This window comes from Martes martes (genome assembly GCF_963455335.1).
Source record: "Martes martes genome assembly, chromosome: 10".
Taxonomy (NCBI): Eukaryota; Metazoa; Chordata; class Mammalia; order Carnivora; family Mustelidae; genus Martes; species Martes martes.
The window spans coordinates 60102667-60118595 of record NC_137898.1 but is presented as its reverse complement, the minus strand read 5'-3'; the positions used below and the strand labels follow the sequence as shown (position 1 = coordinate 60118595).

Below are 15929 nucleotides of genomic sequence, written 5' to 3'. Positions count from 1 at the left end.
TAGCTCAAATGTCACCTACTTTGTGAAGACTTCCTCAATTCTCCTCAGAATTCTCAGACTCCTTTGTGTTCTTATAGCACATTTTTTTACATGACAGTTATAGAACACATCGGGCATTGTCTCATAGACAGTTATGGTCCCCTTTTTAGCCCTTATAAATTTGGGATAGTTGTCCCTCTGTGGATCTTTCATTATCATATAAAATGATATATAATTATTTATACTATGAAAATATTATATGTGATATATAATATCATATAACATATAATACTTATATAATAGTTTTTCATGATATATTTTAGTAAAAAATTATTTCAGTAATTTTTAACAAGAGACAGTTGCGTAGTGATTAAACCACAGGCTCCGAAGTCAAACTGACCTGGGTTCAAATCTTTAAAAGGGGAATAATAATGATGCTGTTAGGAAGTGGGGGAGCAGGAAGTAATTCTTTAATCTTCTGAGTGCTTGGCTGAGACATCCTTGCAATAAAAAACAGATTAATAAGAGGAAAAATACATGGTAGGTGGGGTGGAAGAATGAGAAACTCCTTGAAGTGGCCTAAGTCTCCACCTTAAATACCGTTTCCAGCTAAATACAGTAGAAAGAAAGGTGTGGGGGGAGGCCAATTTTGGGGGGTTACCAGGAAATGCCAACAAGGGTAAGGTTGTTATGCAGATTTAAGTGAGCTTTCTCCATTGATAAGATTCTCTTGTGATTCAAGGGGCCTGAGTGGTGTAGTTGGTGACTGAGTAAGTGGCTGACTCTTGGTTTCACCTCATGTGGTAATCTCAGGGTCTGAGATCAAGCTCTGTGTCAGCCTCCATGCTGGGTGCGGAGTCTGCTTGAGCCTTCCCTCCATTTCCCTCTGCCCCGGTCCCCACACACGCTCTCTCTCTCTCTAAAATAAATAAATATACCTTAAAAAAAAGATTCTCTTGTAATTCAGAGTCATCCTTCTTTTCCAAGTACACAGAGGGAGACACAAATGGAGGACTCCTTTATAAATACAAATTTCTCTCACAAAAGGGTAGCTTCTCTGGTTTTTCAGAGCTTTTCCTATGTCTGCCATTTCTCAAAATAATTAGCTCAAAAGAATCCTTATGTCAAAGAGGCATATTTTGGGGTGGCTTATTTTGCTCCCCTTCAATACTCACCTCAAAGGGTTGTCATGAGGAATAAATGAGCTAATACATGTAAAGCCCTTAACACTGTTCATGACATGTGCACTCAACAAATGTAAGCTATTATTATATTATACACTGCAAGCGTACATTCACCTTGTTCATGTAACACTATATAGTGTACACAGTCCATTCAAAAATAACTTTTTTCTTTTCTTTTTTTTTTTTTTTTTTAAAGACTTTCTTCATTCATTTGAGAGAGAGAGAGCACAAGCAGGTAGAGGAGCAGAGGGTAAAGGAAAAGCAAACTCCCCACTGAGCAGGGAGCCCGATATGGAGCTTGATCCCAGGACCCTAGGATCATGACCTGAGCCAAAGGCAAATGCTTAACTGAGTCACCCAGGTGCCCCAAATGTAGCTTTGTTCTTGATAAAATCTAATTTTATCTCATGAAAGAGTCCTTGAGTTTTAAAAATATGTAAAGTTGTATTTTAGTCCTCTTCATCTCAAAAGAGTCTGAAAAGCTATAACCTTGAGTTAATAATCTGACGTTACCAATACATTACTTAAGTATCCCTCTGTTAAGTATTGAACAGAGTAACTAATGGTATTAAATAACTGCAAAAAATCTATATGTCTAGGTCATCTGTGATATAGCTTTTAGGTAGAATGAAATGCAGCTATTAAAAATGTGGTCTCTATATACAAGAAAATAGTATTTAGCCTTAGAAAAGAAGGAAATTCTTAGGGGTGCCTGGGTGGCTCAGTCAGTTACGCATCTGCCTTTGGCGCAGGTCATAGTCTTGCAGTTCTGGGATTGAGCCCTGTGTCAGGCTCTGTGTTCAGCATGGAGTCTGCTTCTCCTTCCCCCTCTCCCTCTGTGCACGCTCTCTGTCTCTCAAAGAAATAAATAAGTAAAATCTTAAAAAAAAAAAAAAGAAATTCTGACACATGCTACAACATAGATGAACTTTGAGGATATTATGCTAAATGAAATAAGCCGATCACAAAAAGACAAATACTGTATGATTGCACTTATATGAAGTATCTAGAGGAATCAGATTTATAGAGACAGAAAGTAGAATGGTGGTTACCGGGGACTAAAGGAAGTGGGCAACTGAGAGTTGTTTGTTGGGCCCAGGGTTTCAGATTTGCAAGATGGAAAAATTCTGGGGATTGACTGCACAACAATGTGAATGTAGTTAACATAACCAAACTGTACACTTAGAGATGGTTAAGATGGTAAATTTATGTTGTGGGTTTTTTTTTTTTTTAAGATTTTTAAAATTTATTTGACACAGAGAGATACAGCGAGAGAGGGAACACAAGCAGGGAGAGTGGGGGAGGGAGAAGCAGGCTTCCCGCTGAGCAGGGAGCCCTATGCAAGGCTTGATCCAGGACCCTGGAATCATGAGCTAGCTGAGCCGAAGGTAGATACCCAATGACTGAACCACCCAAGCTACCTATTGTTGTTTTTAAGAATCATGTATATATTTAAAAGAGAGAGAGAGAGGAAGAGAGCATAAGTGGGAGGGTCAGAGAGAGATGGAGAGAATCTCAAGCAGACTCCACTCAGTGTGGAGCTGCTCGAAGGGTTCAATCTCATGACTATAAGATCACAGGCTGAGCCGAAACTAAGAGCCAGACACTTAACCAAATGTGTCACCCAGGTGTCTCTAAGTTGTGTGTTTCTTACCACAGTTAAAATATGCCATCTCCGAAGACTATGAAATTATATAAAAAGTCCCCCTGATGACAATGTAGAGTAAAACAATCAGGATATGAAAATGTGTAACAAATGTGAATGCGTACATGCTATACCTCATCTAAAGTGCTTGGAGACCCTGGGTTTCAACAGACATTTCTTTTTCCTGTCTCTTATGTTTCATAGTGTGCTTATTGTTGCTTTTATCATTAAACATGAATTTTTTTAAGGCTTTGTTTATTTGAGAGAGTGAGCACAAGCAGGGGGAGCAGCAGAGGGAGAGGGAGAAGCAGGCTCCCCGCTGAGCAGGGAGCCCGAAGCAGGGCTTGATCCCAGAACCCTGGGATCATGACCCGAGCCAAAGGCAGACATCTGACCCACTAAACCACGCAGGTGCCCTAAAACATGAATTTTTAACATGGAACAATGAAATGACCAGAAGGATATATGATTCTATCAGTTCATCATCATTCCTTGGCGCCCAGGGCAGGATGGCAGCCCACCTACACTGAGTTCTTTTCCCCAGTTTGTCTGGAAAGCCCCTGTGTACTTCTGAACATGTGTAGCTCAAGGTCAAATGGCAGTGGCAAGGAGAGGTCATTACTATGCAGTGGGAATGTTTCAGGTTTAGTTCTTCCTTTGGCTCCCTCCTGCTACCTTCATAGACTATAGGGAGGACAGAGCCTGGAGAACAAATTATATTTTTACTAGGGTTTTTATAGTTTCATGTTAAATTTAATAATGAAATATACCAAAATAACACCACCTTCCAGTTATGTGGTTTTGCATGCTTTAAGATTCAAGGCACTTTAAGAAAGTTTATTTTCGTTTATGTTTCTACCTTCCCTGGTAAGGGTGGGAATGAGTCATTTGTAAAATGAGGACACTGAGGAGACCTGAGTTGCATTAGGGCTGAAAATCCTGAATTAGAACCGAGAACCTCTACATTTCTAGTCTGCTGCTCATTTCAATGAGTCTTATTGTCTACTGGTGGTAAGAGTATTTTATAGTTTTTTTTTTTTAATCCATTTAGTGATTTGGTTAAAGAAGATATCCTCATTGTAGCTAACGCCTCCTTTTCTTTCTTTTTGTTTTATAGGCTGGCAATGTTTCGTGCGCCCTCAGCCTTTCCCGAGAGTTTCTTCTCTACAGTACGTAATGATAGAAGATCAATGAGCCACGGCTCTGATTCACTGGGAAATTCCTTCTGCTCCTGGCCCTTATTCCCTGCAAGGAAAAGACTGCTATGTTTTTTTATTTCTCTAATTTTTTAATCCAAACCACATTTCTAATTTTGGATTGAATCTTACTTAGCTACTGATCAATATATCAGGGGGAAATTTTTTGGTTTGTGGGAAAATGCTAAGGAGGTATCAGTCTGTCGTCTTCTACTCGCAGCCGGGTATACGTTAGTGCTGCTCCAGTGGGGAACAGGCCAGGACTGGGCGCGCATGAAGTCTGTGAGAGCTGTGTGTGCAAGGGGAGTGACTCCGCGGGATTACTTATTTTAGCTGTTTCCCCAGAGATATCAGTTCTTCCCTTTAAACCAGAGCTCGCTTGGCCTTCAAGCACCCTGCTTGGTTAGTGCAGGGTTCAGCTTCGACCCTTCTCACACAGCACATCACCAGAGTAGAACAGGAGCAAGATTTCCCAGCCTCGTTCTCTGCTTTGATATTTTTTAGTTAAAATTTTGGTGGAAGCTTCCTAGGTTTTCCTTTCATAAGATACTGAGATACTAAAGTAAGTAAATAATCACTGTGATATTTTAATATTTATAAAGTGTTTCACATAGGACTTCATAGTTGTATGTATTTATAGCTTTTTAATGAATCCATTTAGTAACATTATTCCATTCTGGTAACTGGGCAAACAGTAGGATGTGGAAGTAGCCATATGGTCTGGAGATATGTGGGCAATTACTACAGGCAAAATGATAACCCAGCCCTTCTTTATTTCTTTATGTTTGGCTATTAAAATTTCTGTCTGTCCCAGAGAACCCAAACCATGTGCAGTTATAGGTGGAATAGGACAAAGCAAATTGAGATTACCAGTTCCATTTCTGGCTTTGTAGTATTTTTACTGGGGTTTTGGGGTCATTACTTCTATTCTCCCAAATTTCATTTTGCCTCTTGTTACAAAAAGGTTGGTAACTTTTGCCAGGGTGGTGGTGGTGGTAGTTAGAGGCACACTGAGCTCCTTAGAGAACAATGCTTTGGGATCATTAGAACAATCCAGCATGTCCTTCTGAGAGGCACTAAAACTCAGGCACAGAGGCCAGCAGGCCATGGGTAGCTGCCAGCCCATGGACCTCTTATAGCCACAGTGGGCACCAATAGGTGGGCACAGATAAGACACAAGACCCCAGGGGGAACCCAGGCTAGAACCAAAGCCTAGAACCCGTCTGTCTCACACCTGCACTGCTCTGTATGTAGGCTAGTTGGGAATTTTGAAGGATCTCATAGACTGGGAAATGGATTAGCTTTCACTGCTCTAGGGAAGAATAGGTTGGGTCTCTCTGCTTTAGGCTCTGGCTCTCTGGACTTCTCTTTCATGGCATTTATGGGTTTCACTGTGAGTAGTTATTTAATGTAGCTTTTCTCCATTAGGCTCCAAACTCTGGGAGGTTAGCCTCTAACACAGTACCCAGTACCTTATAGATTTTCACTGAAGATTTATTGAATGGGAAAATCAATAAAGGAAGGAAGGAAGGAATGAGTGAAGCTTCTTCCTAATACATAAAACTTACCATCACACTATCCTAGAGCTGCCATCCTTATGATCCCTTGATCTAACAGTGTTAAGTACCACTTTCCTTCCCAAAGTCCTTTGCACCCTCAGATCTACTGGACCTAACTCAATCTTTCTTAATACAGGTACTCTTCTGGGAGTGAGGGCCTTATATCCTCCTGTGCATGGACACGGGAGCTTTTCAGGGTGGCCAGTGGCTGGTTGTGTGTGACTGGGAAGCTATAGGAAACCTTGGCAGCACTCCCTGAGACCATTGTTTGTTAATCTGTATTATTCCCTATTCTGATTTCTTCCAGGCCCAGATAATAAGAGGATGGCTAGGAATGTGTTGAAATATGAAAAACTTTTGGCAGAGAGCCCCAACCAGGTGGTAGCTGAGGCTGTCATCCAGAGGCCCAATGTTCCCCACCTGCAGACCAGAGACACCTACGAGGGGTTATGTCAGACCCTGGGATCCCAGGTAGGATTCCTCAGGGAAAGAGAAAGGGGGAATATGCTTACCCAGAGAAAGAGAAGGTAGCATTGGAATGATGTGAGGGGAAAAGGCTGATGCATTAGAAATGTAAAGCTCATTTGGACAGCATCAGAGTGACCACATTCTCAATCTCCCACATACCAGTTTTTTTATGCCATAGTTCCCTACATTGGCTTCTTCTCCTAAACCCTTCATCTCTTATACTGACTCTAGGCTTTTCTTCCAGCCTATTCACTACCAGATCCCTAGCCTTTTCTGCTCCTATGAGACCAATTCAAGCCCCTACCTGCTGCTCCAGCCCATCCGGAAGGAGGTCATCCACTTGGAGCCCTATGTTGTTCTCTACCATGACTTTGTCAGTGACATGGAGGCTCAGAAGATTAGAGGGCTTGCAGAACCGTGGGTGAGTATCCCCAAAGCCTGCCAAGAACTTTGCTTTGTGTCATCACATGCCTGGAGTTCAGGAATGTGAGAACAGTCAGCCTGGACAACTATATACTTTACCAGTCCAGGAATTCAAAATGCCAGCCATTCCATAAAACAAATCAGTGGTGAAAAAAAATCACAGAAGTCATTGCTTCTGGAGGGAGGGGATGGGTTGGGGAAGGGGACAAGGGCATTTTCTGGGATGTTCGAAATGTGCTCTCATGTGGGATGTGGAGTACATAGCTGTGTACATTTGTGAAAATTCAGCAAATGGTACACTTGAGATCTGTGCATATCATTATATGTAAATTTAACCTAAAAAAAATCAAAAGGACCCCTCCTCCCCAATGTCAATCATTCCACATAATGGGTAGAAATTTTTTTTTTTTAAATAGGGGAAGTGGTGGATAAGGAGTGATATCCTAGTGCAAATTTACAGAATTTCAGAGAGGAAAGATTATCTAGTTTAGCTAGATTATTTTGTTAAAGAGGAAACTGAGGCCCAGAGAGGGAAAGGGACTTGATGAAGGTCAGGCAGGTAGCTGGAGCCAAACCTGGAACTTAGTACATTGATGGCTGCTCTGTTATTCTGCCTTCTCGTATCGCCTTAGGCTAAGTTATGGTCAGTAACAAATAGCCCCCACATTGCAGACACAACAACAAAGTTTTGCTGCTTACTTATACTATGTGTCTGTCTTGGGCTGGCTGCAGTTGGGAGGAGGGGCAGAACGGTCTTCACTTGGAGACCCAGCCTGACAGAGCCGCCTATATTGGGGACATCTCCAGTCTCAAAGGAGACAAAGACAGAGATGGCAAACTACCAGCTGGCTCCTAAAGCTTCTGCCTCTGCCCTGTCTCATTGGTTGAGACAAAGCTTGGGGCCACTGCTGCAGTCAACAGGGCGAGTGTGTCTAATGCTCCTACAGGGAAGGCTCTTCGAGCTGCGGTGCCAACCTTGATGCCAAGGCGAAGAGGACATTTAATCCTTGCCCAGGAAGGATGGCAGATATTTAGAAAAATAACACGCCAACCTCATCAGTATAAGCATGCTGCCTCTTTAGATGGCTGTTTCAGAATTCCTTATGTCATCATGCCCTTGAGGGTGCCCTGTTCATCCAAGTGGTCGTTTAGTCACTCGTCAACAGAACCAAGCCTGCTGTGCACCAGACACTGTACCGGGTGCGGGACATTCGCAGAGATATACTACTGGCCCTTTTCCTGTAGGAGCTCACAGCATAGTGGGGGAAAACGGATATTTCCAGTCCGTGGTGCTGGGCACCCTAGCAGAGGTGTGTGCAGGGAGCCGTGGGTGCTATGGCGGCAACAAAAAGTGAGCCTTCCTGTGAGGGAAAGGCAGATGGGTGAAGAGCATATGGGAAGGGAGGGAAAAACAGAGAAGGCTTCCTGGTGGATGTGAAATTCATCAGAGTAGCAGGGTGGCAAAGGGTATGGGAAGAAGACGAAACAATACGTGCAAAGACCCCACATGCGGTGTGTTCAGAGAACGGGGTGCAGGTTGCTGGCGCAAGCGTGCAAGGGTTGGGGCGGGAGGTGATCGGAGATGAGGATAAGTGGGAAGACACAGTCAGGAAGTGTCATAAATACTGTGCTGGGGAGCTTGGATTTTATCCCGGAGGCAGCGGGGAGCTCTTGGACAATTTAAACAGGAGATTGGCATGATCAGGCCTGTTGATTTTAAGGAAGATTCTGACAGCAGACATGGATTGGAGGGACAAGAGTAGCAATAGTCATCTCATCCAGGAACCCCTCCAGTGAGGTCTGGAATCTTTGTGCAATTTTTGAGAGCATTAAGCTCTCACTGGTCAGTTGGAACAAAATATCTTCAACAGCTTTGGCATCTCAGTGAGCCAGTGGTAGTATTTGGCCAGCAGCTACTTTTTCCTTAGAACAACTCTGTTGTCGTGGTAGCAGGACAGGCAGCCCACCCCGCAGTCTGTCGGGGCCAGGTCGTCTATTTGGCAGTGACTTTGTCACTCTCCCTCTGCCCAGAAGCTGATGTGGAGACGTTGATCTCTGTCTGGTCTTGGGCTTTGCCGGGAATAAGCCTCGGCTCAGAGGGTGAGGCTGCCGCATGGAAACTAAATTCAACCCAAGCCACTGAAGCCTCCTCTCCTGAGGCTTGAATTTATTCCATCTGCTTCCCATCCCAAACACTGCTCTCTTGTCACTTCTCCCACTATCCACATCCCACCCATTCTTAAAAGACTCAAGGGAAGCCTCATGCCTCTCTTTGCCCACTAGACCCGTCACTCTCCACTTTCGTGGGTTCTTTCAGTAGGAACATTTTTTTTCAGAGCACTTCTTGGGGCCGCATATAATAACCTCTCTCTTTTTTGAACTCAAAGCTTTTGTCACCAGTTGTCTGGTATTTAATTTTTTTCATTTATTCTACCATTTTTGTGTTGTCTTGTATCACTAGCTATTTCAAGAGTTAGCATCCTGTCTCCTCAACTAGATTATAATCTAGGAGGGATCATAGGCCGTCCTTGAAATGCCTCGCCCTGTATTATGCCCATTGCAGCCAGAGTACTGTTTACAAGGTTGCATCTGACCACGTCAAGCCCTTGCTTTAAACCCTTGAATGTTATAAAGCTCCTTGGCCTGCTGCTGTTGGCCCCTCCACAGCTTGTGCCCTTGCACTTGATGCCCCAGACACATTGAACAACTTGGATCTCTATGAATGGGGCTTGCTTCCCTCAACCTCTGTGCACACTCTTCTCTCTGCCTAAATCACTCTCCCCTTGGCCTCTTTTCACCTGTTTGATTCCATTTGTCTTTTGGGCATCCTGGGAAGCCTTCCTATCCCTCATAAGGGACGAGATGCTCCTTCTTAATATTCTCTTAGTGGCCTGGACTTGTCCATTACGGCTCCATTACATGACTTATGTCTGCTCCATATGTTGTGTTTCCAGTGCCCAGCATGGTGCTCAGCACAGAGAACAACCAGTAGATATTTGTCCCCAGAAGTGAATGACTTGCTGGTGTACAATAAATAAGGGTTAAAGGAGTTAAGTCTTAATGGGGACGAGGATGGAATGGAGATTCCCTAGGATTTTTCTTTAAACCACTGATGTTACCCTAGAAGAACGTAAGGTAGCATCTCCTCTAAGAACCTCTCCTCTCTCCTCTGCAAGGGGTTCAGGGGAGGATGCTGAGTGAAGGACTAGACAGAGGCATTATCAATCCTGATACCATAGGAGGATAGGCTGAAAGGAACTCCCAAGAAGGTGTTGTTCACATGCTGCATTTTATAGCTGGGGAAACAGGTTCAAGGAAACAAAAAGACTTTTCCAAATTTGTCTACCTGGTTTAGCAGCTGGAATAGTAATATGATAGATGCCTCCAAGAAGGAAAGGGTGTGTGTCTTGTGCAGTTCATTGCCCCATGCTCTGCTCTGACAGCATGTAAAGCTCCAGGGCTGGGTCATTAAGCACAGGACTCTGGTTCAATCATTCATTCATTCATTTGCTCCGTTCACCAATATTGAGCACCTACTCCCTGCCAGGTGTCTCTTGACTCTAGGGACATAGCACTGACAAAAGACCTTGCTCTCATGGAGCTGACATTTTGATGACAGATGCAGAAGCAGACACATCCTTATGTAAATCTTTCTCTTTCTGTACCTGGTACAGCGCCTTTGCAGTTAGAAGCCACTTTATTTAAAAAGAATTTAAAATCATATCTAGACATTCAGAACAAAACAGAAACATTTAGTGAAATTGGTTACATTGAACCTGTTTGGGAATTTTCCCCCCACATAGTCAGGTTGCAGCAAAACAGATTTTGATTCTTTGTAAGGAAGGGTTTTGTCGGAATTGTTCAGGGGAGTGGGCTACACCTGAGGGTGGAGAGTTTCCTCGTTGGAGGTGTTCAGTTAACGTGACAAACACTAAGTGCTTACCGTAGTCCAGGCCCTGTGCCACTAGGATACAAAGATGAGTGAGAAGCAGCCCCTGTTCTGACAGAACTCACAGTCTCAGATGCAGAAGGGATTCAAATACCACTTTATTTCAGTTCAGCAAGCAAGGTTATTTTCAAGTCAGATTTTTTGGTCACTTACTAGCTTTTGTTTTTGAGATCAATAGCTATCACTAAATTAGTAGCATGTGCAAAATATTTCAAATTAGGGGGACGCCTGGGTGGCTCACTTGGTTAAGCAGCTGCCTTCAGCTCAGGTCATGATCCCAGCGTTCTGGGATTGAGTCCCGCATCGGGCTCCTTGCTCGGCGGGGAGCCTGCTTCTCCCTCTGCCTCCCTCTGCCTCCCTCTGCCAGTGCTCACTCTCTCTCTCTCTCTCTCTGACAAATAAATTTAAAAAGAAATAAATAAAAAATAAATTAGGGAGGAACTGGCAATTGTTAGGTTTACTTTGAAGAGAGGGGCATGTCTGTAGAAATAATGGAGCCCTTCCCTTCACATCATAACTTGTACTTTCTCTTACGGCCTCGGCTTCAGCTACAGAGATCTGTGGTGGCGTCAGGGGAAAAGCAGTTGCCAGTGGAGTACCGCATCAGCAAAAGGTAAGAGGGGTCCTTCCCTGACAGGGACTCTGGTCATTCTTGCTGCCTGCCCTTGGGCCTGTGGCACAGCTGACTGAAGGTCAGCAACAGCCATCCAGAGATGCTGCTAGAGAACCCATAGTTCATGTTTCTGTCTGCACATTCTTGTTGAGAGGAAGAAATTTCCACTCACCTCACCCAAGGCTGTTTCACAGGTTGTTATAGGGTCTGAGGACTTAACGAGGAGGCCCTTAGGGAAAGACTTGACAAAGCTTCTATGCTGGGATCCAGAATTAGGTGTGTAGATGTTCTTCTCACCAGGATTGCTTTTCCAGAGAATTCAGTTCTATTCCCATTTGGAATTTGACTTTATAAGGTTCCATTCCTGCCTCCTGACTCATATTCAAAGCATGACTTGCCAACATTCAGACAAGAAGGGGGGCTGGAATCTCTGGACCTGATGGCTTCTAGAGGCAGATTCAGCTGTGAGAGCCCAGCTTTATTCTCTCTGCTCAGCTCCTGCCCCCACCCCCCTACAGTCCTTGATTTGTATTGTAAAGACAGGACTTAGGATTAGTAAGAGGATGAGTCCCCGTCAGAGCCATGGGAGACAGTGACAACAGCGTCTTTGGGGAGAAGCCAGACCTGAGGATGAGTGGATAGTTTCATTTTCTAAAAGTGAGGTAAATAATGAAAGCTTTGATTCAGAATCATTTGGCTTAACCTTAAACTTCTTTGGTCTGGTATATTTAGTGACCTTGTATACTAGGAGTTATAGGAAGGTCCAGAGAAAATCTGACCTTCTGCTTAGATTCATTGCCTTTTTTTTCTTTTTAAAGATTATTTATTTATATATTTGACAGAAAGAGATCACAATTAAGCAGAGGGGCGGGCAGAGAGAGAGGAAGGGAAGCAGGCTCTCCGCTCAGCAGAGAGCCCGATGTGGGGCTCGATCCCAAGACCCTGGGATCATGACCTGAGCCGAAGGCAGAGGCTTTAACCCACTGAGCCACCCAGGTGCCCCTAGATTCATTGCTTTTAAGGGAGTAGGTGGTATTCTCTTTACTTTTCAGGTGAAGAACCTGAGACCCCCACTGCCTCCTCTTTTTTCCCTGCCATCACTCTGTATCCCTTTGAATTTTGGTTCTGTCTTCACAACTTCACTGGAACTGGTCCTTCAGAGGTCACCAGTGAACTTGTCACCAAATCACTTTCCTGCCCATGAACCTTCACGTACTATTTACCACCCACAAAGACCAGTTTTAGGACCACAGCATCCTCAGCTTTTTACATTATGTCCTGAACGTACTTTTCCAGCCTTGTCTCCTATTACTTCTTTCATAGACAAAATGCTCCCACACTCGTACAGACTGAATATTGTTATACCTCCATGTCTGTGCTTATGCTGTTTCTTCAGCCTGCCTTCCTTCCTTCCTTCCTTCCTTCCATCCTTCTTTCCAACAGTTGATACAACTCATTCATTCACAGACACAGTCATTTCTGGCATCAAATCATTGATGCTACAACCCGTGGTGTGTTTTAGTGCCTGGCTGAAGGACACTGTTGACCCCCTGCTGGTGACCCTTGACCATCGCATTGGTGCCCTCACGGGACTTGATGTCCAGCCTCCCTATGCAGAGTATCTCCAGGTGGTGAATTACGGAATTGGCGGTCACTATGAACCTCACTTTGACCATGCTACGGTAACTATGGGGTCAGTGATCAATCTCCTGTGGTCGGGAACCAGGGTATTATTTATTTCTCTAAGGCAGAGCCCTTATAATGCTCTCAGGGAATAGCAAGTGAAATCTTAGAACAAAGGCTCTTGTTCCAGGAAGGTCTGAAAACCTTGGTTTCAAGCTGATTGCTGCTGACTCATTTCCTTTTGGGCCACCAGCCCCCCTTTCTAAAATTTGCTAGTGGGAAGAAGAATGTGGCCTGTCATTGAGTCTTCTGTCTCACTTCACCCAGGGACTTCCCAGTGAAGATTGTCCTTCTTCCAGTCACTTTCTTTTTCTCATCATCTCAACTGCCCATCTTTGCTGATGTGTGCTTAGCCAATAATTTTTGAGGATTTAAAGATCTCCCCAAAATTCATCTGTAGATTCAACCCAAACTTTATCAAAATTATCGGAGGCTTATTTTTATAGAAATTAATAAGCTGATCCTAAAATGTATATGGAAATGCAAAGGACCCAGGACAGCCAAAATTTTGAAAAACAACAAAGTTGGAGGACACACGCTACTTGATTTCAAAATGTAATATAGATCTACAGTAATCAGGGCCATGTGGTATTGCTATAAGGATAGATACACAGGTCAGTGGAACAGAACAAAGTCCAGAAATAAACTCACACATTTATGGTCAATTGATTTTTGACAAAGGTGCCGAGGAAATTCAGTGAGGAAAAGATAACCTTTTCAACAAATGGTGCTGGGACAATTGGATATCTACTTGCAAAATAACAACAATAACAACAACTTTAGACCCTTACCTCATACCATATGCAAAAGTTAACAAAGCATGATCCATAAAAGAAAAATAAAAAGTGATAAATTGGACCTCATCAAAATTAAAATCATTTTCTTTTCTTTTTTAAAAGATTTTATTTATTTGGGACGCCTGGGGGCCTCAGTCGTTAAGCATCTGCCTTCGGCTCAGGTCATGATCCCAGGGTCCTGGGATCGAGCCCCATATCAGGGTCCCTGCTTGGCGGGAAGCCTGCTTCTCCCTCTCCCACTCCCCCTGCTTGTGTTCCCTCTCTCACTCTCTATCTCTCTCTCTCTGTGTCAAATAAATAAATAAAATCTTTAAAAAAAAAAGGATTTTATTTATTTATTTTTCAGAGAGAGAGAGAGAGAGAACAGAAGCATGGGGAGCAGCAGGCAGAGGGAGAAGCTGAGCAAGGAGTCTGATGCAGGACTTGATCCCAGAACCCTGGGATCATGACCTGAGCAGAAGGCAGCCACTAACCAACTGAGTCACCCAGGTGTCCCTAAAATCAGTTGCCTTTCAAAAACACCATTAAGAAATGAAAAGAGAAGCCACTAACTAGAAGAAAACATTTACAAATCCTGTATCTGATAAGGGACTTGTATCCAAAATATATAAAGAACTTATAATTCAATAATAAGACAATTCAGGGGTACCTGGGTGGCTCAGTGGGTTAAGTGTCTGCCTTTGGCTCAGGTCATGATCTCAGGGTCCTGGGATGGAGCTCTGCTTTGTCAGGCTCCATGCTCAGCAGGGTGTCTGCCCTAACCCCATACTCTGTCCCTGTCTCTCTCTCCTTCAAATAAATAAATAAAATCTTTTAAAAAAGACAACTCAATTTTTATGTATCTACATAATCTATCTATCTATTTATCTGGGCTCTACAACCAACGTGGGGCTTGAACTCACAAACCTGAGATCAAGAGTTATGTGCTTTATCAGCTGAGCCAGCTAGGCATCCCATGACTCAATTTTTAAAAATGGGATTATTTGAGTTAATATTTGGAATAATGAAATAAGATAAATGAATGCCTAATAAGTATGTGAAAATATGCTCAATGTCATTAGGGAGATAGAAATTAAAACCACAATGAGCTAGCACCACATTTCTATTACAGTGGCTAAAATAAAGATCATATCAAGTGTTGGTGGAGATGTGGAGGAACTTGAACTTTCATACATTGCTGATACATCATACATCATACATTGCTGATGGGAATGTGAAATGGTACAGGCACTCTGAAAAATAGTTTGACAGGTTTTTTTTTTTTTTAAGATTTTATTTATTTGAGAGATAGAGACCATGAGCAGGATGGAGGGCCAGAAGGAGAGGGAGAAGCAGACTCCCTGCTGAGCAGGGAGCCTGACAAAACAGGGCTCCATCTCAGGACCTGGGATCACGACCTGAGCTGAAGGTAGACATGTAAGCAACTGAGTCACCCAGGTGCCCCAGTTTGGCAGTTTCTTAAAAAGTTAACATACACCTACATATAATGCAGTCATTCCACTCCTAAGTATTTTACCCAAAGGAAAAGGAAATAGAGGCGCCTGGGTGGCTCAGTGGGTTAAGCCTCTGCCCTTGGCTCTGGTCATGATCTCAGGGTGCTGGGATCGAGCCCCGCATCAGGCTCTCTGCTCAGTGGGTAGCCTGCTTCCGTCTCACTCTCTGCCTGCCTCTCTGCCTACTTGTGATCTTTGTCTGTCAAATAAATAAATAAACTCTTTATTAAAAAAAAAAAAGAGAGAGAGAGAGAGGGGTGCCTGGGTGGCTCAGTGGGTTAATGCCTCTGCCTTCGGCTCAGGTCATGATCCCAGGGTCCTGGGATCAAGCCCCGCATCGGGCTCTCTGCTCAGCATGGAGTCTGCTTCCTCCTCTCTCTCTGCCTGCCTCTCTGCCTGCTTGTGATCTCTGCCTGTCAAATTTAAAAAAAAAAAATTTTTTTTAAAAGAGAGAAAAGGAAATATATGTCCATACAAACACTTGTACAAGAATGTTTATAACAGATTTATTGGTAATAGTTAAGAATTATAAACAACCCAAATGCTCATCAACAGATGAATGGATAAACAAATTTTTCTATATCTACAGAATGGAATACTACTCAGCAATAAAAAGGAATGAACTACTGTTGATACATCCAACAATACAGATGAACCACAAAAACTCTATGCTAAGGGAAAGAAGCCAAACAAAAAAAGGCTACATATTTTATGATTCTGTTTATATAAAATTTCTAGAAAAGGCAAGACACAGAAAGGACATCAGTGATTGCGTGGGGTTGAGGGTAGGATGAGGACTGACTACAAACTGACATGTGGGAACTTTTTAAGCTGAGGCAAGTGTTCTAAAATTGGATTGTGGGAGGGCTGCACAACTATTGAAATTTACTAAAGCTCGCTAAAAAATACTCTTATAGTGGGTGAATTTTATATGTAAGTT

At 43.2% G+C, this 15929-nt stretch overlaps 1 protein-coding gene across 2 annotated transcripts in view; it reads left to right on the top strand.

Moving 5' to 3' along the window:
• The window catches only part of P4HA3 (prolyl 4-hydroxylase subunit alpha 3), a 37939-nt gene that overhangs the window by 14566 nt on the left and 7444 nt on the right, over positions 1 to 15929 (top strand). For both annotated transcript variants that reach the window (XM_080816052.1, XM_080816053.1), the window contains exons 5-9: positions 3926 to 3977; positions 5871 to 6034; positions 6276 to 6452; positions 10952 to 11016; positions 12539 to 12698. In XM_080816052.1, coding sequence (XP_080672178.1) covers positions 3926 to 3977; positions 5871 to 6034; positions 6276 to 6452; positions 10952 to 11016; positions 12539 to 12698 — 618 coding nt within the window. The remainder of the gene's footprint in view (positions 1 to 3925; positions 3978 to 5870; positions 6035 to 6275; positions 6453 to 10951; positions 11017 to 12538; positions 12699 to 15929) is intronic.